Raw genomic sequence first — 22,513 nt, 5'->3', positions numbered from 1 at the left:
GGCCGAGTGCGCAGAGCCAGAGCCATCCGAAGGCCCGTCTGGCTGCCCGGGCAGCAGGCCGCTGCCTGTGTGGTCACAGGTCCTTCTTTCGGCTGCTGCCGGGAAGGCCTTGTTTTGGTTCTTAGATGACATCGTCATTGCTCAAGGGCAGCCGCCTGTGTACAGCGTGTTTTGATTCAAAGTGAGCCTGCCTGGGCCCTGGTCTGACCTCACGGGCCCTTGATCCAAGCCCCACGCTGCTCCCTCGAGACCAGGCTTCCGGACTTCAGCTAGGGAGAGGGGAGGGGAGGCGAGCCTGTCATTTCCGGAGCAGGCGGAGGCGAGGCTGTGGGACTGGCTGCCCAAGAGGGCCCAGGGCTGCGCTTTCTAAGGCTGAGGACGGTCCTCACGCGGAGAGGGCTAGGCCCTTGGATGCGTGAGCTGGGGCCGGGGGGAGGCGGCAGTGTCTGGAGCTGGGGCTGGTGCTCCCCACCTGGAAGAGGAGGTGTCGGCGGAGGAGGAGGAGGAGGAGGAAGGAGTCACAGTCACGAGCCAGAGGTTTCTGGAGGCTTCTGCGGGGAGACCTTCACCGTCTCCTTATCTCACCTCCTCATTCATCAGACGCTCGTGCCTGGCCATCGAGTACCAGGCGCTGTCCTGGGTGCTGGGCGTCCAGAGATGGTTGTCCTCCAGGAGCTCGCGGCCTGGGGATCCGACCCACAGGGCCTGACGCGCTGTGACGGAGACCAAGTGCTCAGGAGTCTCCACGAGGAGGGGCGCTGAGTCTTAAAGGAATTACAGGCATTCTAGTGGAAAAGGGGGATGCGTTCTCTTCGGTCTGAGTGCCGTAAAAGCCTGGAGTTTGTGAAAATGCATGGACACGAGACCTTGTCTGAAATGTACCTCTTCTAAGCAACCCAGATAGTGTTAGTACAATAATCAGGGTTATTAGGCAGATTCTCATATGAAGCACTTGCTCCCTGCTGGGCACTGTCACAGGCTCTGGGGACACAGCGATTATCACCTGCCCTCAAGGAGGCTGAAAGAGCCAGGGAATCAAGGGTGATCGTGCCGCATCATTAGCGTGATGGGGCTGGCGAGCATCCCAGGGCTCAGGCCAGCAGGGGGAGGGAGGGCTGGGCAGGCTTTCAGGAGTTGGTCTCCAGCCTGATGTTTAGGACAAGAGCAGCAGTGAGAGAGAGAGTGAGGCGTCGGGGGTGACTTAGCTTGGGTGGTGGTGTGCCCATGGGGTCTGGGGGTGGCAGAGGCAGGAGTCTCTAGAGCACACATCTGCCTGGCACCTACCTAGGGCGGGCTGTTCCCCGGCCTGTGTGGTGGGCAATGGCTCCCACCGGGCAGCATGTGACCGCATGGGAGGTGTGTGACCGTTGTGCTTGCCCAGGGCCTGGCCCACAGTAGGGTCCAGTAGCAGGATCCGGGTGACTGCTGGCACACGAGGAGTCCTTTGTGACGGTCACTTCTGCCTCTGACTGCACCCCTGCCATCATCCAGACCTCAATTCAGTTCCTCCAAGGCCTGGATCCTTCCTACAAAGTCATTTCCCTGATCTAGTGTAGCAATCCCCAAATCCATATTAATACCAAATCAATACCAAAATCTGTATTAGCTCAGGCTGCCATATCAAAATACTGCAGACTGGAGGCTTAAACCACAGATGTTTATCTCTCACAGCTCTGGAGGCTGGAAATTCAAGGTCAAGGTGATGGCAGGTATGGTTCCTGGTGAGAACCTGCTCCCTTCCCTGTGTGTTCACACGGCCCTTGCTTAGTGGGAGCACGGGGGGTGGGGGGGCTCTTTGGTGTCTCCTTATAAGGGCACTGGTCCACTTGGGTCAGGGCCCCACCCTTGGTGCCTCAGAGGCCCTCTTGTCAATCCCAACGCCGTTGGAATCTGAAGGACCCTCTAAGTCAGGAGACCAGAGGTATCGGAGTGTGGTTCTTGCGAAGGTGCCGACAACGGCGGCTTCCCTGTGCCCCCAGAGTGTGGCCGCGCCTGCCCGAGGCCGGGGTGGGGAAGGAGCGTCGCCCTCCCTGGCCTCCACATTCCTTGTCTCCTTTTCTGGTGGACGTTACACGACTTACTCTGTGCCAGAGTTTCCTCATCTCTGAGACGGAGATAATAATAATATTGGACAGGGTTGAAGGGTAAATGAACTGAAATAACTCATGCGTCCAGGCCAGGGTAAAGCACCAGCCGGCGTCAGCTACTGTAATGGTCATCACCGGCATCGTCATCCTGCTGACCTCCCTCCCGCAGGCCCCTTCCCTCCTCCAAGCCCCACTTCATTTACACCTGCCGTGCGGGAACGTAACTGACCCGGATATCCGACTTAGCTGGTCCCAAGCTGAGCCCGGCTCCGCTCGCCTCTGCTCCGTCCCAGGCTGCCGCCTCCCCGCTGCCTGGCGGAGGGAACATGCCCTCCTTGCACCCGTCACCCAGCCTGGAGGCCCAGCTGTGCCCCGATCCTCCTTCGTGCCCCGCGGGTAACTGCTCCTGCGTGCTGTTGTTGGCCCCCTGCCTCTGCTCCCCGGGCAGGGGCCCCTCTTAGCTTTCCCTTCTCTCTCCCTCGAAGCCCCGGAGAAGGCTCCTCGGAGCACGGGTGTCCTCGCCCGGCTGGGTCCTGACCTCTTGGTGACCTCTCCGCAGTGCTGTTGAGGTTGGAGTGACGCGTGTCCCACTCCGGGCGCGTGCGAGGGGCTCAGGGAGTGGGCGTGGTGTCTGTAGCGCCACAGGAGAAGGTGCAGACGTGACCTTCCTGACCTGGCCTGGCCTTCCTGTTCCCCTTCCGTCCACACTCCCTGCTCCGTCAGCTTGACCCGGGGGTCCTCATGCCCCGCACGCGATGCTCACCATTGCACCCCGCCTGGCGCCCAGCGTCCTCCTTCACTGGCCACGTGGCAGACTCTGTCCCATTCCGTCCCTGCGTGAGTACGGGGTCCCCATGAAGCCCTCGGAGCCCCCCCAGGACAGGGCTCTCCCCCTCCTTCCTCAGCCCCTGCCAGCCTTGTGTTACGCTGCTTACCGTGGTGTCATGTTCGACTCGTGTCCCGAGCAAGCAGGGAGCACCCCGAAGGCGAGGGGGCTACGGTCTGCTGTCCCCAGCACGGCAGTGAGCTGGCCTTCAGTCACGGCGACTGAATGCTGAGGGGGCAGTGACCAGTCCCGGCGTGAAGGGCCAGTGTCCACATAACCTGGGGTGAGAGCCCAGGATAGCAAGGCCCATCTTGCTGGGGTTCATGGAATCCTGGGGGCCCCCTTAGCGCGTCCTGCACTGAAGGGGTAATGGACCGGGGTGTAGCCTGCAGCTGGCCCCCGGGTCTCACCCTTTCACTGTGCCTGGTGCTCCCCTGAAGAGAGAGGGCCCTCAGGAGGTATGCGGACACCCCTTCGCGCTCCCACTTCTCAGGTCAGGAGGCTGAGGTGCAAAGAGGTTTGGTTACTGACACGCCCCAGGGCCCCCAAGCGCCGCTGGCTGACCTCCCAGCCCCTTCCTCCACCCGCGGCTGGTGAGAGACAATCACAAACACCCTGAGCACGCAGGTTTAGGCTTGCTTTTGGAGAAATTAAGAGAGAAAAGAAAATTTGAGAAAACACTGATTTGTTCCACTCACTATACACTTTTATGTAAAGAACATACCCTGACAAATGCATGTCCGTACCAGGTGGTAAAAACCACCTTCACTAACTCCAGTATTTCGCTAACGTTGAAAATGCCTTTGTTAAAACAGACGTGTGTGAGGACCTGGCTTATGTCTAGCCCAGGGACGTGGGAGAGGCAGGGAGATGGTCATCTGCAGGGCAGGTGGCACCCATGGTGGCTGTGGGGCCTTCGGGGGTTGGCTTGGGGCACTCTGGGGTACCTTTGGGGTACCTCGAACTTACAACTTCAGCTGGGAGTGTGGTCGAACCAACTGGAAAGGCAGGGGATTCGTCTGGTGCCGCAGAATACCTCCGACTTCGTGGCCACCCCCTGGGAGAGCAGGGCCTCTCACACGTGGGGCTCTGGGGCAGCCGTCTGAGTTCGAGTTCGGGTGCAGGAGCGCACCTTTGCAGCATCCTGACGGTAGGGCCACCCGTGGTCCTGGCTGATGGCTGGCCTGGCCCTCTGCTCCCGTGGGGAGCATCTGCTCTCCCGGAGGGGGAGGGCGCCCTGAGTCTGTCCTCCCGTTTCTCTCATTGCTTCCTCGGTTTCAGTGGGGACGCTTGGCCTGCCTGGGTCTCAGGAGAGACGGGAAGTCCACTGTCTGTTGCAACGTGTTTATGTTCTTCCAGCTGACTTAACGTCCTTTGTGACCCACTTCGAATGGGACATGGCCAAGTATCCTGCGAAGCAGCCGCTGGTGAGCATAGCGGACACTCTGGCAAAGGTAAGAGAAGGGCCTTCTCTTGGGGGACATCACACTGCTGTGACCGGCGTCACTGACCATCTGGGGTGAAGCTACACGATGTTTGCACCCTGGCGAAGCAAGGAGGGACTTTCCAGATGCGGGAGGCTGGGGGGGTTCTCGCCCTGCCCAGTGGCCCTGGGTGGGGTCCATTCCCCTCTGGCTCCTGCCAGCCCTGACTGGGCCCTGAGCTGTGGCCTTCCATGTGCCGGGCAAGGTCAGACGCCTTTGGGTTTCAGGGCAGCCCTGGAAACGGGTTGGTGACCACCTGTCCTCCCTACACCTCTTCCAAATCTGCCACTGGGCAGGGTGGCTTCGTCCTACAGGACACTCCCCTCGACGGGTGCTCTGAGCCCCTGGTGTTCTGACCCCAGACCCCGGTGCCCGTTCACCGCGCTCCCCTTTGAAAGATACTGATGGAGAAGTCAGCCCCACCCTGACTCTCCCGACCCCGATGGTGATTGTTTACTTAACAAAAACTGTCTGCTTCCGTGGAGAGTTTGGCTTAAGAGCCCTAACTCCTGGGAGGCAACTCTCGGGGTCCCACCCCTGGTGACAGTGGGGAGGCCGGTGAGTGCTGCCGCCATGATTGCACTGTCTCGGTGAGCGGGGGCCTCCAGCTTCTGCTTCATTGATAAAAGCATCAAGGCGGAGCCCTCTGGGGACATCGCGGGTGTCTTGCAGCGTGTTGACTCCTGTTGGTCCCCCTGAGGGTGGGCGCTGATGAAGAGTCTGAGATTTAGCCTGATGGTTTATGGCCACTGTCCCTCCCCTCCCTCCAGGATGCACAGAGCCCCTAATACGTCACGTCTCCTGTGGCTGGGTGGCTGGGGAGCATCTCAGCCAGACCGGGAACAAAGCCTTCCTGTTGTCTCAGGGCGACAGAAGCGCCCAGGTGTGTCTGGGCGGGTCAGGTGAAGGCGATGGGCTGCTGGGACCGCCCCCCCCCCCCGCCCACCTTGCAGTCCTGTGCATCTCCTGCTGGCAGGCTGGCGCCCGGCCTGTGTCTCTGGGAGCACGGGTGGGACCAGAAGGCTCCGGAATCTGGGTGCGGCTCGTCGGGCACCCTTTACGTCACAGAGGTCCCAGCCCCTCCTGGGGCGATTGGGCAGTGATTCTGGAAGGCCCTTCGAGGAGGGGCTCCCTGAGCACCTGTGCCAGATGCGGCATCCAGGAGGGTGCTGTGCCCCTCCACCCCCAAGCTGGAAGCACACAGTAGTTTGTGGGACTGGCCGCTCCCCGCCCTGCTCTGGTGAGGCCAGGCCGAGCCAGGCAGCATGGCCAGGGCTGTGCCAAACGGCCACTGGGGACAGCGCTCGCCGGCATGGCTGTCCCAGCGATGCAGGCAGTGAGGAGGGTTCCCAGAGTGCATCGGGGCGTCAGCTGAGGGGGGAGCAGAGCAGTTGTAGAGGACAGGACCTGGCTTCTCTCTAGTCCGGGGGACCCAAAGAGTGACTTTGGCAGGAAAGCAGGGTGGGGAGGAGGGCAGTGGTTTGGAAAGCGCTCCCTGTGTACCTAGAACCATGCTGGGCTTGTACTTCCCACGTCACCCCTATGGGGCAGGTGTCGCCTTCCTCTGCTTTCAGATGGGGAAGCTGGCTGAGAGGTTGCGGGCATCCCCCAGCACCTGCGGGTGTTGAAGTATTGCCCTGGGATGGGGATGCAGATGTTGAAGTATTGCCCTGGAATGGGGATGCAGGTGTTGAAGTATTGCCCTGGGATGGGGGTGCAGGTGTTGAAGTATTGCCCTGGGATGGGGGTGCAGGTCTTGGTTGGGCTATATGCCTGGAAATCACTTCCCAAGGAAGCCCTGGGTTGGCTCCACTGCCAGGAATCAGCTCTTTGAGGCCAGCCGGGCAGAGGCTCCGGGTATTGGCTCCCCCACCCCGTCCTGCCCCAGGAGCACTCGAGCGCTGCCCTCAGCACTGGCTCAGGCCTGTTCCCCGCATTGGGAGATCTGAATCTGTTAACTAGAGACGTCCTAGTCAGAGGAACTCCCTTCTCCGAAAGTGCCCAGTGTCTTCTAGGTGTCCGAACAGGTCTCCCCACCTGGGAGGCGCCCTGTGCTGACACTCACAGGGCTGGGCCCCCGACCCTCCCGACAGCTGGGAACTGAGCCCACCTGCCTCCCCTAATGAAGAGGAGCGAGGATGGGGACGCAGCCCCTGGCTGTGTCCGTCTCCACGGGCTGGGTCACAGTGTGGTTTCAGAAAGGCTCCTGAATCTCACCGGCATAACATAGCAGTTTCTTTGCCTACCGCACGCATGTCCACGGTGCTCGGCGGGGGCCTGCTCCCTGACAGCCCACTCGGGCACCGGCCGCTGGCGTCTCCACCACCTGAAGCATCTCTGGGTGCTGTGCAGGGAGGTTCACGGGGTCTCAAGTCTCTGCCTGGCGCACCTGCCCTCAGTGGTGGGAAGTGCACGCCAGCCGCATGCCAGAAGGAGCAGGACTGGGAACGTTTGGTTCTGGAATGTTCTCGAAGCACTGCCTTGTGCCGGCCGCGCTGCCCAGAATTGCAGAGAGGACCCAGACCCAGCCTGCCCTTGAGGGGCTCAGTCTGTTGAAGAAAGGGCTCACCTTTCTGGGTGACCTGCTCTGGAGACTGTAGCAGCTCACGGTAATTCCATGGCACTGAGCTCAGAGAGGTTCAGGAGCTGACACCACTTCACACAGCCAGAGCTGGAACTGGCATTCAAATTCGGGCCTGACGGGTTCCCAAGTCCTAGTTCCTCTCATTGTTTTGCTGGTTTCTAAACACAACTCTGTAGTTTTTCATTGGCTTTGGTAAAATCAGAAGAATAAAGACGACACAGGATTTTTTGTTAGATTTTTTTTTCCTTTTAAAAAAATTCAAATGTATAAATCTTATTTTAAAAATCAAGATCTGTGGCTTGTAGCCATGTCAATTTCCTGGTTATGATATTGTACTCTTGTTATGTGAGATGTTACCAATGGGTGAGACGGGTACATGGGATCTCTGTGTACTATTCTTGCAATTTCCTGTGAATCGATAATCATTTCAAGGTAAAAAGGTTCTAAAAATTGTAAAAAAAAAAAAAAATTTATAAATCTTATTTTAAAAATCAAACAGTCAAAATGGAAAGATGAAAGAAAGTGTTAAAGGCCCCCCCCCGACATCACCCACATGTCCCCTCCCCTCCAATTGCTGCTCCCTTTAATCTCCCTGAAGGTAACCAATGTTTACAAGTTTAAAGTGGATCCTCTCATCTATATTAAAAGTATATATATTTCAACTCAGAATTGCTCATATCCTACAGATCGCCTCCTTTTTCTGTGTAGTGATTCCTGAGATATTCCCATAGCAGCAGTGGTGTGCTGATCTGTTGTGTCTGTTGGTGCGATGTAAATGTCCCCTCCGCAGCCGAGGGCGGGCCACCAGTGAGGCGCCCCTGAGTGTGTCTCCTCCCGGCGTGGCCTGGAGGAAATGGGCACAGTCTCCCAAGAGCCGCGGGGCCAGCCCTCAGCCACTGTGCCGCTGGCACAGTAGTCCGTGGTGTGGGTGCTGTGCTTTGTCGGACCCGTTCTGTGTTCGTGGACCCTGCTGTTAAAGTGTGAGCCAGAAAATCCCCACAGTTCCCACGTGCAAGAGGGGTTCGCCGCTGTCTCTGAGCCGCTGGCTTCAGTGACCTCGAGATACTGATTTGCAGTGATCGTTGTAACAGCCGCTGTGTTGTGAGCGCTTCTGTTGAATTGGGCCCGGTGAGCATTTTTCTCTCACTGCTGTGGGTGAGTTATCATCCCGGCTGAGCAGGTGGGGCACCTGAGGCCAGGCATCTGGAGACCTGAGCCTTGGGCCTCAGTTGTCTCATTTCCCTGCCCACCGCAGGAGGGGATCCCGGACATGCTCCTGAAACTTCCAGAACAGGGGGATCTCCCTAACGTCAGGCTGGTGACCTGCCTCCAAACTGAAAAGAGCCTTCCTACCTACACAGAACAGGAAGGGGCTGCCGTGGGGCACAGCTGAGCCTGGAGACCTGGGTGCTGGTCAGGGCTGGGCTACAGCGGGTCCCCCGAGAAGCCGGGATGAGGGTCAGCCCGAGTTGACCTCTAGCAGAGCCTGAGAGCACGTGGAGTTGGGGCCCTGGGGGCCCTGAGGGTACGAGATGGGCTTGAAATCGGGACAAGACTCAGCTTGCTGAGTGATCCTAGAAAAGCCATTTATATCTCGAGCCCCAAAGTGGGGCTGTTGGCAAAGTGGGGACGTTAATCCCTTCCCTGGCTCCCGGGGTGAGCTCACTGTAGGGTCAAATGCTGGAAGGCCTGGGAGAGCAGAGGCGAGAAAAACGTAAGCCATCCCGGCAAACGGGCAGGGTGCAGTGTTTTCCTTAAGTGCACCAGGAGCAATTTGCGGCAATTTTGAAAAGTTCAACCAACTCTTTAAACTCTTTTGCTTTTCCAAATAGCAACTGGCACAGATTGAGACGGACCTGAAGTCCCGAACGGCCGCCTACAGCGCTCTGAAGACAAATCTGGAGAACCTGGAGAAGAAATCCACGTGAGTATTTGGGTTCCCGCGCTCCTCGCGGCCTCAGGGCCTGGCCAGGGCAGCGTCCAAGCCGGGCTCCTGCACAGGCCTTTCAGATCACTGGGTGAGCTGGGTGTCTGTGTCTGAGAGAGAGAGACAGCCAGCCAGCCAGCCAGCCAGCCAGACAGACACAGAGGCACTCCTGCCTCTTCAGGAGTTACGTGCTGGGCAGGGAGGGCCAACAGTAACAGTGGTTGATTGAACATACACGGAATGAAGGAGGGGAGAGTGAAGAGGGTCAGACAGTCTCTACCTCCCTCTGATGTTTCTCTTTTTCTTCTTCGGATCAGTGTTTATTAAGTACCCACTATACTCAGGCCTTATGCTAGGCCCTAAAGATACAAAGCAGAATAAAATATCCTTTCTGCACTTGGAGAGCTCACAGTTATTCACTCAACAAATATTTATGGAAAGTCTGCTTTGCGCAAGGGGTACGGGTGTAAACCGGACAGATAAGGTCTGGTAACGTAAGGAGTCCGGGACAGACGGGCACCGCAGGGTGTCTTTGGAGAGGGACCCTAAGGGCCTTATCAGTGATGGCTGGTCGGCATGGGGAAGAGGGCGTGTCGGTTCCGGGCGGTGCAATCTGGGATGGCTTTTTACCTAAAGCTTCGGCCTTGACTAAGGGCTCGAGAACTCTTTCCTCAGGAAGCAACGTGCACTTGGGTATTTAACCTCATGGCCTACATGCTGACGCTACAGACCGTCTCAGTAGTTGTGTTTTGGCCCATTTGCTGATACAATAGCCTTGATCCCTGTGCTAAAAATACCATGACCTTGATGAGACAGGTTCCACTGGACACACGTACAAAGCTATTTCAGGTGAATGTCCCCTGGCTGCTGGACCTGTAAGGTGTGTCAAGTGAAATGGAGCCCTCTTCTGGGCCTGTCCCTGCCCGGAGTGGCCCAGGTGGTGGCGTGAGCCGACCGCTGTGTTCCACTTGGGTAACATAAGCTGCCTGTCGCCAGCGATCCCCTCCCAACAGCCGGTGGCTTGCTCCGGGGCAGCGCGGCTGACCGAGGTGTTGGATTCAGCTCGGGTGACTGGTGATAGGACCTGGGGTCCTGCCAGGCACAGCAGTTCTGGGCGCCCAGACACACAGCCGGGGGACACTTAGCCCAGGGCCCGTCCCCCTCCCCAGGAAGCGTCCTGAGCCTTGCTGTCCCCTGCTGCCCCTGCTGTCCCAACACCTGCATGTCGCGGGCGTGCCGGGGGTCTGTGGGATGCCTCTGTGTGCTTTTCTGCTGGTCACAACCCCTTTGTCCCACGCGGATGCAGGGGGAACCTCTTCACTCGGACACTGAGCGACATTGTGAGCAAAGAAGACTTTGTGTTGGATTCTGAGTACCTGATCACACTTCTGGTCATTGTTCCCAAGTAAGTGGACCAGGAAGGCGAGTGGTGTGGGGTCTCCATCTGGGTTGGTGATCACAGAAGGAAACTCGTCCCGCCCAGCAGAGATGAAGCGGGAGTCCCGCAGGGCCAGATCCTGGAGCCCTAAATGGCAGCTGTGGGGTGGTCAGGGGAGCAGGTGACAGTGCTTGTGGCGGTAATGGTGACAGAAGCGGTCATTTCTTGGGCATCTGCTGTGTGCCCGATGCCACACACCGGAAATCGTTTCCCTCACAACAAGCCTGGGGTCGGGCGGGGGCTGTTACTAGTCCCTGGTCCTGCGGCCAGAGAGGTCAACTGGTTTGCCCAAGCTCACACAGGGCCAGGATTAGAGCTCCCAGCAGGCATCTCCTCTGAGTCCTTCTCACGGCCCCTCCACGGTGCCTGGGGCCTCATGGGGAGGCTAAGCCCCAGATGGGGCTGGGGACAGGGGTCCCAAAGCCCATGGCAGGGCCTCCGGGGATGTTTGGGGCGCTGTCTGCCCCCTAGCCCTGCCCCTCTCAGTCCCTCAGGGAAAGGGGCACGCAGCTTCCTAGACTCTCAGGACACCCCACAATCCTTACTGCAAAAAATCACTGAACGATTCTGTATTCTCACAGACCAAGCTATGCACAATGGCAAAAAACCTACGAATCCCTCTCGGACATGGTGGTCCCACGGTCGACGAAGTAAGTGAGACCTCGGCTTGGCCCCAGGGCCTGGGGTGGGGATGGGGCATGTGTGGGTGCTCTGGGACACCTAGCCACCAAACATGCCCCAAGGGCACAAGGGCCTTCAGCCCTCCACACTTGTGCCTTCACAGCCACACACTCAGCCACATGCCAGACTCCCTCCATCTTTCAGAACCCTGCTTCCTTGCCCCCTCCTCCGGGAAGCCCTCCCTGACTACCTTGTGGCCCTCAGGGCATGCAGGGCCTGCGCTGTGCTCTGCTCTGCATTCTCAGCTTGGCCTGGATTCTTCCCCACCTGAGGGTCAAGCAAGAGCCTGGCTGTGATGGCCGCAGAGCACGAGCAGGGGAGGAAAAGAGTCTCGACGTGTGGCCTGCTGGGGTCAGAGCAGGAGCGGCCAGTGAGGGCTGGAAAAGTGACAGCAGAAGGGACAGAGGAACATATTTGAACCATGAATACCACACAGCTGGGAAAATCAACAGTTTAGCGTTACGGGCATGAGCAAGGATAAATCTCACTCTGTGATGTTAAGCGCAAAGCAAGTTGCAGAAGGCGACACACAGCACGAAGCCATTTATTTAAAATCTAAAAATAGACAAATCTAAACTGTATGTGACTTGGGAAGTGCAGGTGCACGGAATTATGGGTGTTTGAGGATGAGAAACGCCAAACTCAGCACAGCGGTGACCTAGGGGTGGGATTAGAATGAGGTTGGGGAGGGCATGTGGGGCTTCTGTTGTATGAAAATTGTTTTATGTCTTAAGCTGGGTGGGGGATACATGGGTATTTGTTCTCTGTACCTTTTCCCGTGCCTGAAATAGCTTGCACCTTAAATGATTTCTCAATGAGTCTCGGGCAGGCCTGCCCACTCCCATCCCAGCCCAGAGGCCTCTGGCCTGGGACGCCTGCTGGCTCTCCCAGGGTCACAGAGTCACGGGAGATAGCAATCAGGAGCTAAACTGAAGGGTGCAGGGCGCAGGACAGTCACAGCCCGAGGTCACCAGGGGAGGCTGCCAGGGGCAGAAGGAGGAGGAGGGCGTACAGGCCGGCAGAGGAGCTGGCCCTCGACGCTGGCCTGCTTGGCAGGAGCGTTCACTGCTCTCCAATGCTGGCTCTCCATGGCCAAGTGCTGGGAACTCCTGCCAGGAGAGGCTGCTTCAGGAGGTGGCTTGACTTCTCAGACCAGAACCCGCAGGCCCTTCATTGTCAGGGGGCACCTGAGAGTCTGCTGAGATTACTCTGGAAAGGTTTCTGGAACCGGGGTCAGCCCCTAGGGGTGTGGGCTCGGAGAAGCAGGAAAGGTGACCCGAGACCCTGCTTGGGCCCAAGGGCTCCCATTGTCAGGTCATCTGGCCAGCGGGACTCAAAGACGCTCAGACCACGGGCCCCAGTGACCCCCATACTGAGGACAGCAACCGCAGTGGTCCTACGTCAAGGTGTGCCAGGGAGACCACGTCTAATTAGAACATTGTGACGTCGGACGTGAAATGCCCATCGCGGGATGGTTTCCACCAGCTGGAACTTTGCCCTCTGCTTCGTTACAACCACAGCGCGTGAGAGGCGGCGCGCCCCGCTCGGCACGCCAGGTGACTAAGCCCTGCGTGCGGCTTGCTCTCGGCCGGTTCATGGCCTGGAGCCCACCCCAGATCCGAGCAAGTCTCCGGCGTTTAGGTCACCCCGGAGCCCTAGCCTGGAGGGCGAGTGGAAGTAGCAGGAGACGCCGAGAAGGCGCCGGCAGCTGACACACGCAGCCAGAAGTTAGGCACCAGGAAGGGACGCCCTCGCTTCCTCCACCCTCGCTGCCGCCACGGCCACCAGGCTCCCCCTGCAGCGAGCCACCCCGCCGGGGAGAGGACAGGCTCCTTCGGCCCAGCTCCGGGGCCTGCTGGTGGGTCCAGTGAACAAACGCTTCTCTCCCACAGGCTGATAGCTGAGGACAACGAGGGCGGCCTCTTCACCGTGACCCTGTTTCGAAAAGTGATTGACGATTTCAAAACCAAAGCCAAAGAGAATAAGTAAGGGCTGGCCTCGGTGGGTTTCCCGGGTTTGGTTTGTCTCCACTGGCGGCGGGTCTCTGCTCTGACTGGAAGCTTCTTAGCGAAAGCCTCTCGTTTGCTTATCTTAAGGTTCACTGTCCGTGAATTTTACTATGATGAAAAAGAAATTAAAAGGGAAAGGGAAGAGATGACCAGATTGCTGTCGGATAAGAAGCAACAATACGTGAGTCTATGATACAGGCCCGGAGGATTTTCTTGAAGGCGTTGGGTGGTCCCCGCCCGCGCACCCAAGGCCTGGAGCAGAAGGGCCCCGCCTAGTCCCAACACCCCACGCCCGACGTCCCTACTTGCCCCGTGCACACTCCTGGGGCTGCCAGACAGGGTCTGGGGGAGGGTGACAAGCGTCGGTAACCTGGAGGTGACACATGAGCCGTGAGCCCTGCTGTAGGAGATCTCACTGAGCCCGGCACTGCCCTCCGGGAAGGAACTCTTAGCTCCATTCTGCGGAGGAGAAAGGCTCCGAGAGGTGAACGAGCACTGGCCCTGGGACAGGACCCCGCCTGCCCCCTGGGGTCGAGCAAGGCTGTCAGGGCTCCGGGCAGGGGCGCCTGTGCTGAGAGTGGCAGGGCCGCCGCCTTGGAGAGTGCAGCCAGCCGTCACCCGAAGCCCTGGTCCGTCTGATGTCCAGGCGTGCTGTGACACCCCCGTCACCAGCACCTGTGTGTACCTCCCCGAGGCTTTCAGCAAAGAGTGGGTGCTTACCCTAGAGACTTCCAGCCACAGCCACTCAGGACCTTCTCATATGTGAGGGCAGCTGAGCTCAAGAGAGAAAAACAGATTTTCGTTTTTGCAATGTGAATGGTGTAGCCTTGAGAGAGTCGCTCTGTAAAACGGGCACCTTCGGGACTCAGCATCCTGCAGCTCAGAGTGGGGCTGAGCCAGGGGGGGGATGTTTTCAGGTCCCCTGCCCTACAGTCCCCCCAGGGAGGGTTCTCAGAGAAACTTCCAGTTCAGCCTCTAGAGTAGAGAGGAAGGGAGGGGTGAGGAAAGTTGGTGTGTAAACATGAAGCTGTGAGTGTGTGTTTGGGTGAAGAGCCAGTGCCCCCCGTGGGGCTGTGCCTGTGCCCCGGGCCGCCTCTTGCCTCGGGCTGGGGGATTCTGTGCCTCCCGCCTGACCTCTCTGGGTCCGTGGCCTTTGCACAGGGACTGCAGACACCTGGCCCCGTCAGGAGTGAGAACCAGCCACGGGGCCCCGGAAATGGGGTCCCCAGAGCCCCACTGGATGGACCCATCCCCCTCTGAGGAGGAAATGGGAACTGATCATATAAAACTGCCTGTGAGGGATTTCAGCCCTTCTCTCCCCGAGGAGAAAGGCACGCGCGCGCACACACACACATACGTGTGTGGACATGTGTGTGCACGCCAAGGGAACACAACGCTTTTTAGATCCACAATCTGTCGGGCTTGGGCCAAGGCTCCGGGGCCCTTCCTGAGACTAAGGACTGAGCTGGAGCCCTATGCGCCCGGCCTCGGACCCGACTCACCAGGCAGGAAGGGTGCTCACCAGCAAGAGCTGAGATCCAAAGGGTTTCCTCCTGCACCTGAGCTCGCCCAGAACCCTAATATCCCAAGAAGGCTCCAGCCTTCTCTTTAGCTGAGCCCTTTCCCCGCTTGCTTTAGTCCTGGCCCGAGCCCCCCCACGGTGTCTCTGGAGGGAGCTAGATGGTGGCACCTTTCACAGGTGACCAGGGCGAGCCTTTGGCACCCCCCTCCGCGCTGGCACAGACCCCCTGGGGATCGAGGTGATACACCCGAGCCCAACGCCTGCGCCCCTGTCTCGGGTTGCTCGCTGGCACGTTTTCGCGCGGTGTAGGTTTCCGCTCCCTGGTTTTGCCCCGGGAAGTCCTGCCCGGTCTCCGTGGAGGGGAAGCGGAGCTCCGAAGGACAGACTAATTGGAAACCTGTAGTTCCCTGCGAGGCTCTTGCTGGGCGCCAGCGAGCGGGGGTCAGCTGGGGTCAGCCCTACCCCGGCTTCTTAAGAATCTCTTTCCCCCTTTAGCCTTTTTGGAGGTGCATAGGACCAGCATCCTGCGTCCGTCCTTTTGTTACCTAGGTCCTGGGTGTCAGTTCCCTTTGAGAGCACAGGATGGGATTTTCCCGCTTTTTGCACCTGTCTGCAGAGAAAGATGATGAAGGGTCGAATGTGTCCTAACAGCACACCTGACCAGTTTTCTGCGTGTAACACGCTTAAGTGCATCCTGACGGCCAAGGAGGCTACTGTGAGCTGGACTTGGGAGAGACACCCTGACTCAGCCCAGACAGCCCGGAAGGCGGAGCTGGTTCCACAGACGTTCCGGGGAGGGGGAGCTCCTGGCCGAGGCCAGGCCGAGGGAGGGGCTGTGGGCTCTGCCCCTGGAATCTGGAACCCGAGGACGTTAACACCCCCGCCCTGGAGGGGGTGTGCCAGCTGCACCGGCGCACCTCCAGTCCAACCAGCACGCAAGTCCCGAGGGTGGGCTGGCACGCCTGAGCCCGCCTTCAGGTGCTTTTCAGGCCGTGAGAGTGATTTCTGTTTGTTTGTGATGCATGTTTGCTGAAAGATTAATAAATCATTTCTGTGCCTTTAGCAAACTTCCTGTGTTGCTCTTAAAAAGGGATCATCCACCTTCCCGGACCACAAGGTTAAGGTAACCCCGCTAGGGAACCCTGATAGGCCCGCTGCGGGGCAGAACGACAGAGAGAGAGAGAGTGAGGGCGAGGGTGAGGTAAGCAACCCCCCGGGAGCCCTGGGGTTCCCCGGCTCGCATGTCGTCGCCCGCGCAGGCATCTTTGGAGAAAACAAATCCTTGCGTTTCCTGTTATCTACTATGGCTTTTGAGGTCTTAAATTCAGGGATTCCAGAATCATGCCTTCCTCCTAATCTGCAGGGTCTCTTGGGAGCTGCCCTTCCCCTCCCCCTCCCCCAGCAATGATTGGTGCTTGCTGGCCAGGGTGCCTTTGTCCTGGCTGGCGGTGGCTGGAGCTGGTGATGGGGCAGGTCCTGGCTGGGGGATGGTGGTCGGGCAGCTCAGCTCTCTTCCCCTGGGTGCCCACCCCTGAGCCACCCCTGACCTTTGTGGGCATCCCGGGAGGACCAGCCATACCAGCGTTAGCGATAGCGGCTGTGGCCCGTGCAGTGGGGCTGTGAGGAACCCCCGGAAGTGGCGGCTGTGAGGAACCCCCGGAAGTGGCGGCTGTGAGGAACCCCCGGAAGTGGCGGCTGGTGGATGATGCCCGGACTTGGGGTGGAGCCTTCGAGAAGGGGGCTCCTTGGCGGCGCAGTGTCAGCCAGAAGCTTGCTGGCTGCCTGCTGAAAGCCCCGAGGTCAGGGGCCGCCCGGCCCCCCGCGGCCCGGTTGGTGATGGCCCCATGCGTGTGCCGGCTGGCTGGCCCGCTGAGCCGCCCCAGCGCCAGGTGCCCTGGAGAACGTGGGCCTGGGCCTCACCCTGGCCTCGTCCGACCGACTCGCTGCTTCTGCTGGCCCCTGGGCGTTTCTTCTCGGCTCGGGGCTTGCTCTGTCAAAACCCACGTCCTTTGTTGGCCGGGCGTCGGGTGGAGTGGCCGGGAGGGGTCACCGCACTCCTGTCCCTGCAGGGCCCGCTGCTGCGATGGCTCAAGGTGAACTTCAGCGAAGCCTTTATTGCCTGGATCCACATCAAGGCACTGAGAGTGTTTGTGGAGTCTGTGCTCAGGTGCGTGGACGAGATGCCGCCCTGGGCTGTCCTGCGGTGGGAGGTCGGGCGTAGTCAGCTCTGGGGCCACCTGGGCTCTGCCACCCCCCTTCTGGCCCCTCCAGCCTCCTCTGGGACACGCCCTGGCTTTCCTGCCCTCTTCCTCTGCAACTCCTGGCTCTTGGCAACAGGCTTAGGGTTTCCTCAGTCAAATAAACCTTCCCTCAGTCCTGAGGGCCCCTGCTGTCCGGTGCTCTGTCCCTTTCCTGCCAGTCATGCGGCTGGTGTCCTGCTCCGCCCACCCTGTCTGTGCAGCCCACGAGGGGCCAGTGGCTCCTGGAAGAAACACCAGCACCGACCGTCTCCATCCTTGACCTTTGAGGCCTAACCCTCAAGGCAGCACAAAAAGTAAAACCCAAACCAAACCGAACCAACAACAGCTAAACTTATTTTACCTTTTTTTTTTTTTTAAAACAAATGCAAAATAGGTTCACTATTTTGTAGAAACTATATAGGTAATCCCAAAAAGTGAATAAAAAGCACCAAGAGGAAACACTGCTAACATTCTGGTGTGCTAGCATCCTTCAGATTTTGGGGGTTTGTTTCTTTAAATTTGCAGATATGCATAACTTTTTAAAACTTTTTATTTTATATTGGACTATAGCCGATTAACAATGTTGTGATGATAGTTTCAGGTGCACAGCAAAGGGACTCAGCCATACATATGCATGTATCCATTCTCCCCCAAACTCCCCTCCCATCCAGGCTGCCACATAACATCGAGCAGAGTTCCCTGTGCTATACAGTAGGTCCTTGTTGGTTATCCCTTTAAAATATAGCAGTGTGTACATGTCAATCCCAAACTCCCTAACTATCCCTTCCTCCCACCCTTCCCCCCTGGTAACCATAAATTCATCCTCTAAGTCTGTGAGTCTGTTTCTGTTTTGCAAATAGGTTCATTTGTATCATTTCTTTTTTGATTCCGCAGATATGCATAATTTTTACAAAATTTTTACAAAAATGGAATCAAACAGGAAATATTTGTTGAAGCCTGTTTTCTACCGTGTTTGAACACATCCCGTGTCCTGAACTATGGGGGATCTTGGCAGCACTGCTCACGGCCGCTGCCCCCTTCTCCCAAAGCTTGGCCTGCTCTGGCCTGCAGGCTCCAGTGCCCCTCGGCCCCTCTGGGGTGGTCTTGCTGGGCCCCTTCCGCCAGGCTGACTGCCCTGCTCTCTCTTTCTTGCCCAGGCTTCCTAGGTCTCTGCTGCCATTCACTTCCAGACCGGCTTCACTGGATTCCTGACTCATCTTCCCTCCCGCTCCCTTCCTCCTGATGCCCGTTTCTACCAGTGGCCTCAGGTCCTTCCCCAAACTTCAGGGCCCGCTCGGACACCTCCGCTCCCTCATCCTCACGTCCTTCCCCCCTCCCTGCACCTCTCGCACCCCTGACAGCCCTCCATCCTGCCTCTGCCTTCTCTTCCGCCGTCTCGTCTCCCGCCCCAGCTGCTGCTTGGTCCCCTGCCTCCCGTTCGTCCTGCACGTGGCTGCCAGTGTGGTTTTGTCCAAATACACACCGGGTCTGATGGTGGCTTCTCATCCTCTCAACCGTCTCAGACCCCTGTAATGGCAAGGATTGTGGCACTGGGCTGAAGGGCACACTCAAGATAACCCGGAGTGTTCCAGCCATCGACAGGATAGACGGGCCCCAGTCTGTCCCTGCTCACCTTGAAAATCAGTGGTTCTCAGGCCCAGTGTGGCAAAGCCTGCCCGTCCTTACAGGATGCCCATTTTGCTCAAGTGAGAGATGGAGATGGACGTCCCTAATATCTTGTTTAAGCTCGGTAAAACTGAGTATATGCAAAAATAATTCTTTTCAAAACTATCAATGTATGACATTTTAAAAAACTGTACTTTTTATTTCTCTTGAATAGTTGTAATACATGAACACTGTAAAAAAAAAAAAAATTCAAGTTCAGAAATATGTACTGTGGAAAGTAAGTTCCTCGCCGTCCCACTGCCCATAGATCATCCCAGTTAATGGTTTCAAGACTCTTCTCATACCCTAAATGTCATCATTTATACTTAATGTTCTGCAACTTGCTTTTTTCATCTGCTTTGCATTATAGTCTTATCAGTATGCATAGAGATACTCGCTCCTTCTTAATGGCTTTTTCATATTCCATTGTACGGAGAGAGCATAAGCTAAGAAAATAGATGTTAAACCAAGAAGTTGATTAGAGCAGACGGGTGAAGTTCGCCTGTTTCTTGATCCTCCGACCCCGCATAGGTCTTTTCCCCCGGTTCGCACTTGTTGCTGTGTCTTTTCTCAGAGCTGGTTTTGTCCTTTTTCCCTACCCTGAGAGCTGGAGGGGAGGGCTGGGGTGACTTGGCCTCTCTGCCTGTCACCCAGCCCAGAGTCAGACAGAGAGGAGGTGCCCCACGTTTGTGGCCTGAATCAAAGAGAAGTGGACCGGCCCTCAACTGAGGAAGTGCTGGTTCATTCTCAGGGTGAAGTGAATCAGGGGCTCAAATCACCCAAGGTGAGAATGGAAACGGGCCCTGGGTGAGTGGTGGGGCCATGGTGAGACTGGAGAAGCCGGTAGCTGGGTCATTAGTCTGGATCTTGGGAGAGGTCTAGTGGGGAATGGATATTAGGGAATCACCAGTGATGATTGCTGTGTGTGGATGGGTTCACCTACAGAGAGTCGCTTAGAGGGAATGTACCAGCATTTAAGGAGTGGAAGCAGAGAAGCCTGTGTGATGTCAGAGGCCGGAGGAGGGAGAGATGGGTGAGTCAGGGAACAGAAGGTGAAGGCTTTGGCTGCCTCCGGGATGGGGCCGCTGGGAGGTCATTGGTGTGGGCAGCTTGAGCGTAGTGGCTGAAGGGTGCTCGCGTGACATAGGACATTGGGTGCTCTCGGATGTGCGGTGAGAGCGGGAGGGAGTTGGCGGGAATTTTTATTTTAAACGGCACGATGGTGCCACGTTACAGGGGAGGGTGGTGGCTACAGTATTCTCAGCACAGAGGGTGCAGGTGGAGGGCTCCCCACCGGGGGGCCCGCAGGGGAAGGAGGCTCCTGTACTGAGGCGTCCGGGAGGGGGCAGCAGGGGGGCGGCCTGGAGGAGAAAGGAGCGGGGAGAGCCGACCCGCCGTTCCTGGAAAGCGCGTTCTGAGCAGGATGAGGAGGTGGTCACTTAAACTGACCTGGAGGGAGGGCTAGCAGGGAAAGGACTGGAAGGGTCTGGGAAGAATGTGCAAACCCTGAAACCAAGAGGGGGGTGGGCTGAGAAAGGGGTCCAGGGCGCGGAGGCTGGATGAGGGGGCGGGGAGCATCCATTCAGCCAGTACGGATGGGGTGCCTGTTATCCGCCGTGCACTGGGGATACGTGAGTGAACAAGACAGATGCGGACCTCTGCCTGCAAGGAGCTCACAGGCTGCTCGGGAGGAGAGCTCAAAAGACGGGGTCCTTGTTCAGGAGGTTATCCTTCCAGAGCAACCTGGTGATGAATGCGGTGGGATGACCAGATCGGAGGGTGGCAGAGGCAGGTTCTGTGTCCGGGTAGCAGAGTGATGGTCTAGCAACTACATCTGGGAGCTGGAATGCCATCTCCTGGCATATATGTTGCCTGGGCTGTGAGATTGGTGACCGCCGCCCTTTGAGAAGGCTGCAGACTTCCCTGTAGGAAGCGGGTAGAGCTGCGCTGGTGAGGTCGAGGGTGTGGGGTGGGTTTCCAGGGTACTGGGAGCTCGGGGAGGAAGTTCAGGAGGGAAGGCAGGGCGAGGGTAGCTGCTCGTTCGGGTGATGGGGGCTCCGGAAGCACGACGACCCTCTGCTCATTGTCCTCTGGGTGACCAGAGCTTTGGTGACAAGGAACAAAGAAGGAATGAGGGCGGTCAGCTGGGCCATCCTCTCACCCACCATCTAGCCCAAGTGCCTCCGCCAACCCTGCCAGCATCTGCCGGCCTCTGTGGCCCTTGCCTCTTGGGTTTGGCAGGGCCCCGCTCAGCCAGTGTTCTAAGGCAACGGGACTAGGTACGTCTTATGCTTGGTTACAGTGAAGCAATTACAAATGGCCCTTTCACGTATTTACTTCACCTTTCTGCAGATCCCCTAGGAGACCTCAGGACTTTAGTGAACACTTTGCACCATTAGCAGCCAGAAATGAGGATGGGAAAGCCAGGGGCTAGTTTATGGGCATTGACTGTGAAATTAAAACTAAGTAATACTAACAGGTCAGGCAGTAAAAGGGCATCTTAAGGCCAGCTTTCACATGCTGGGCTCGGGCATAAAGAAGCACAGGTGGTAAGTACTGAACATCCAAGCGTTTGCTCCCTGGTAGTATATATTATGTATTTTAAAAACACTGAGAATCACAAAATGCATGTTTACTGTTTATGTAGTACTCAGTGTAAATATTTTAAGTGTTTTGAGATACCACCACAGGAATAGCTGCCAGCAAGTGGTTTCAAAGGTACTCGTGCATACAGAGTCCATTTAAAATCCTTTCTGTCCACCCAAAACTCAGCAAAAGGAATTCACAATCTTGATAAACTAGATTTGCGTGTGTGTGCGTGTGCTGGTTTTTTCAGTGGAGAAAAGTATGTCAGCTAAGCTGGGTTTTAGACAAAGGCTCTGGAGTCAGAATATTTAGTCAAACAGCCTCCCTTCAACTTGACCCCTCACCACCTGATGATCACACACACCCCGGAGACTCCTTGGCTCTTTATAGTCAAAAAACTGTCACTGTATCAGAAGTGGGTGAGCATATTCTAGAGATTTTTCCATGCACAAAGATCTAGCAATTAGTCTCACTTCTGACCCTAGACATTCCACTCGAGTTTTCTTTTCCTGAGCTATGTTGCCTCGTTTTTCATTCTTACTACAGCGTCAGGTTCATTTTACCCATATTTGCAGTAACTCTACACTTTGAACAGGTATGGATTGCCAGTGAACTTCCAGGCGGTTCTCCTCCAGCCTCATAAGAAGTCATCCACCAAACGTTTAAGAGAGGTTCTGAACTCCGTCTTCAGACATCTGGATGAAGTCGCAGCCGCAAGTATATTGGATGTAGGTATATCATCCAGAAAGAGCTGCCTTTCTACAGTAAGGTCAGCCTCTCCACATGGGAGGTACTTTCCAAAAGCGGTACCTGCCAGACTGTTAGGAAAATCTACACTGCACAAAGGTGAAAGTTTAACAAGAGGCTGTGTGTGTGTTTGGGGGTAGGGGGCGGACTGTGGGGCAGAAAATACAGTCAGTGCCCAGAGAGCTTTCCTCAAACAGAGAAGTAAAACAAACGAGCTTATGCACTTAGAACATGACCATGTCTTTTGTAGGCATCCGTGGAGATCCCTGGATTACAACTCAGCAACCAAGACTACTTTCCTTATGTCTATTTCCACATCGACCTTGGTCTTCTTGACTAGAAACATGAGCCGGCACCGCTAAACTTGCATATTTGTGCAAATTACCACAGACGCTTCTTTCCTTTAGCCAGAGAAGAGTTCAAGTATCCTACAGAATTTAAATTTTTAGAGAAATTGCTCACAAAAATTAGTTACAGCTGTATTTATTTTTTTTAAGTTACAATAAAGAAATGTTCTCAATCCTTTGAATTGTCTCTTCATTTACATTCTAACATAATTCAAAACTTCACTTTTCTGAATGTTTTACATAAATGGGGACTTCCTATAAATTGCTCACCTGCCGCTTATTTCACATCTTAATGGACATTTTGTGAGGGTTTAATAATAGCGTATTCAAAACCTTGGGCTAACTGTATAACCAGCTGTATACCCTAGTA

The 22,513-nt window shown here is 56.7% G+C and overlaps 1 protein-coding gene across 3 annotated transcripts in view; it reads left to right on the top strand.

The window, feature by feature from the left end:
• Window positions 1–22,321, top strand: part of ATP6V1C2 (ATPase H+ transporting V1 subunit C2) — a 52,515-nt gene extending 30,194 nt beyond the window's left edge. For 2 of the 3 annotated variants that reach the window (XM_082357522.1, XM_082357521.1), the window contains exons 5-14: window positions 4,273–4,367; window positions 8,814–8,905; window positions 10,215–10,313; window positions 10,928–10,996; window positions 12,920–13,012; window positions 13,124–13,217; window positions 15,622–15,759; window positions 16,628–16,725; window positions 21,645–21,777; window positions 22,047–22,321. In XM_082357522.1, coding sequence (XP_082213648.1) covers window positions 4,273–4,367; window positions 8,814–8,905; window positions 10,215–10,313; window positions 10,928–10,996; window positions 12,920–13,012; window positions 13,124–13,217; window positions 15,622–15,759; window positions 16,628–16,725; window positions 21,645–21,777; window positions 22,047–22,136 — 1,001 coding nt within the window. In that variant the 3' untranslated portion in view covers window positions 22,137–22,321. The remainder of the gene's footprint in view (window positions 1–4,272; window positions 4,368–8,813; window positions 8,906–10,214; window positions 10,314–10,927; window positions 10,997–12,919; window positions 13,013–13,123; window positions 13,218–15,621; window positions 15,760–16,627; window positions 16,726–21,644; window positions 21,778–22,046) is intronic. The other variant, XM_082357523.1, reaches the window with a different exon arrangement.
• Window positions 22,322–22,513: the final 192 nt, after the last annotated feature.

The sequence above is a fragment of the Balaenoptera borealis genome (assembly GCF_965194805.1).
Source record: "Balaenoptera borealis genome assembly, chromosome: 15".
Taxonomy (NCBI): Eukaryota; Metazoa; Chordata; class Mammalia; order Artiodactyla; family Balaenopteridae; genus Balaenoptera; species Balaenoptera borealis.
This window is presented reverse-complemented; position numbering and strand designations above follow the sequence as displayed.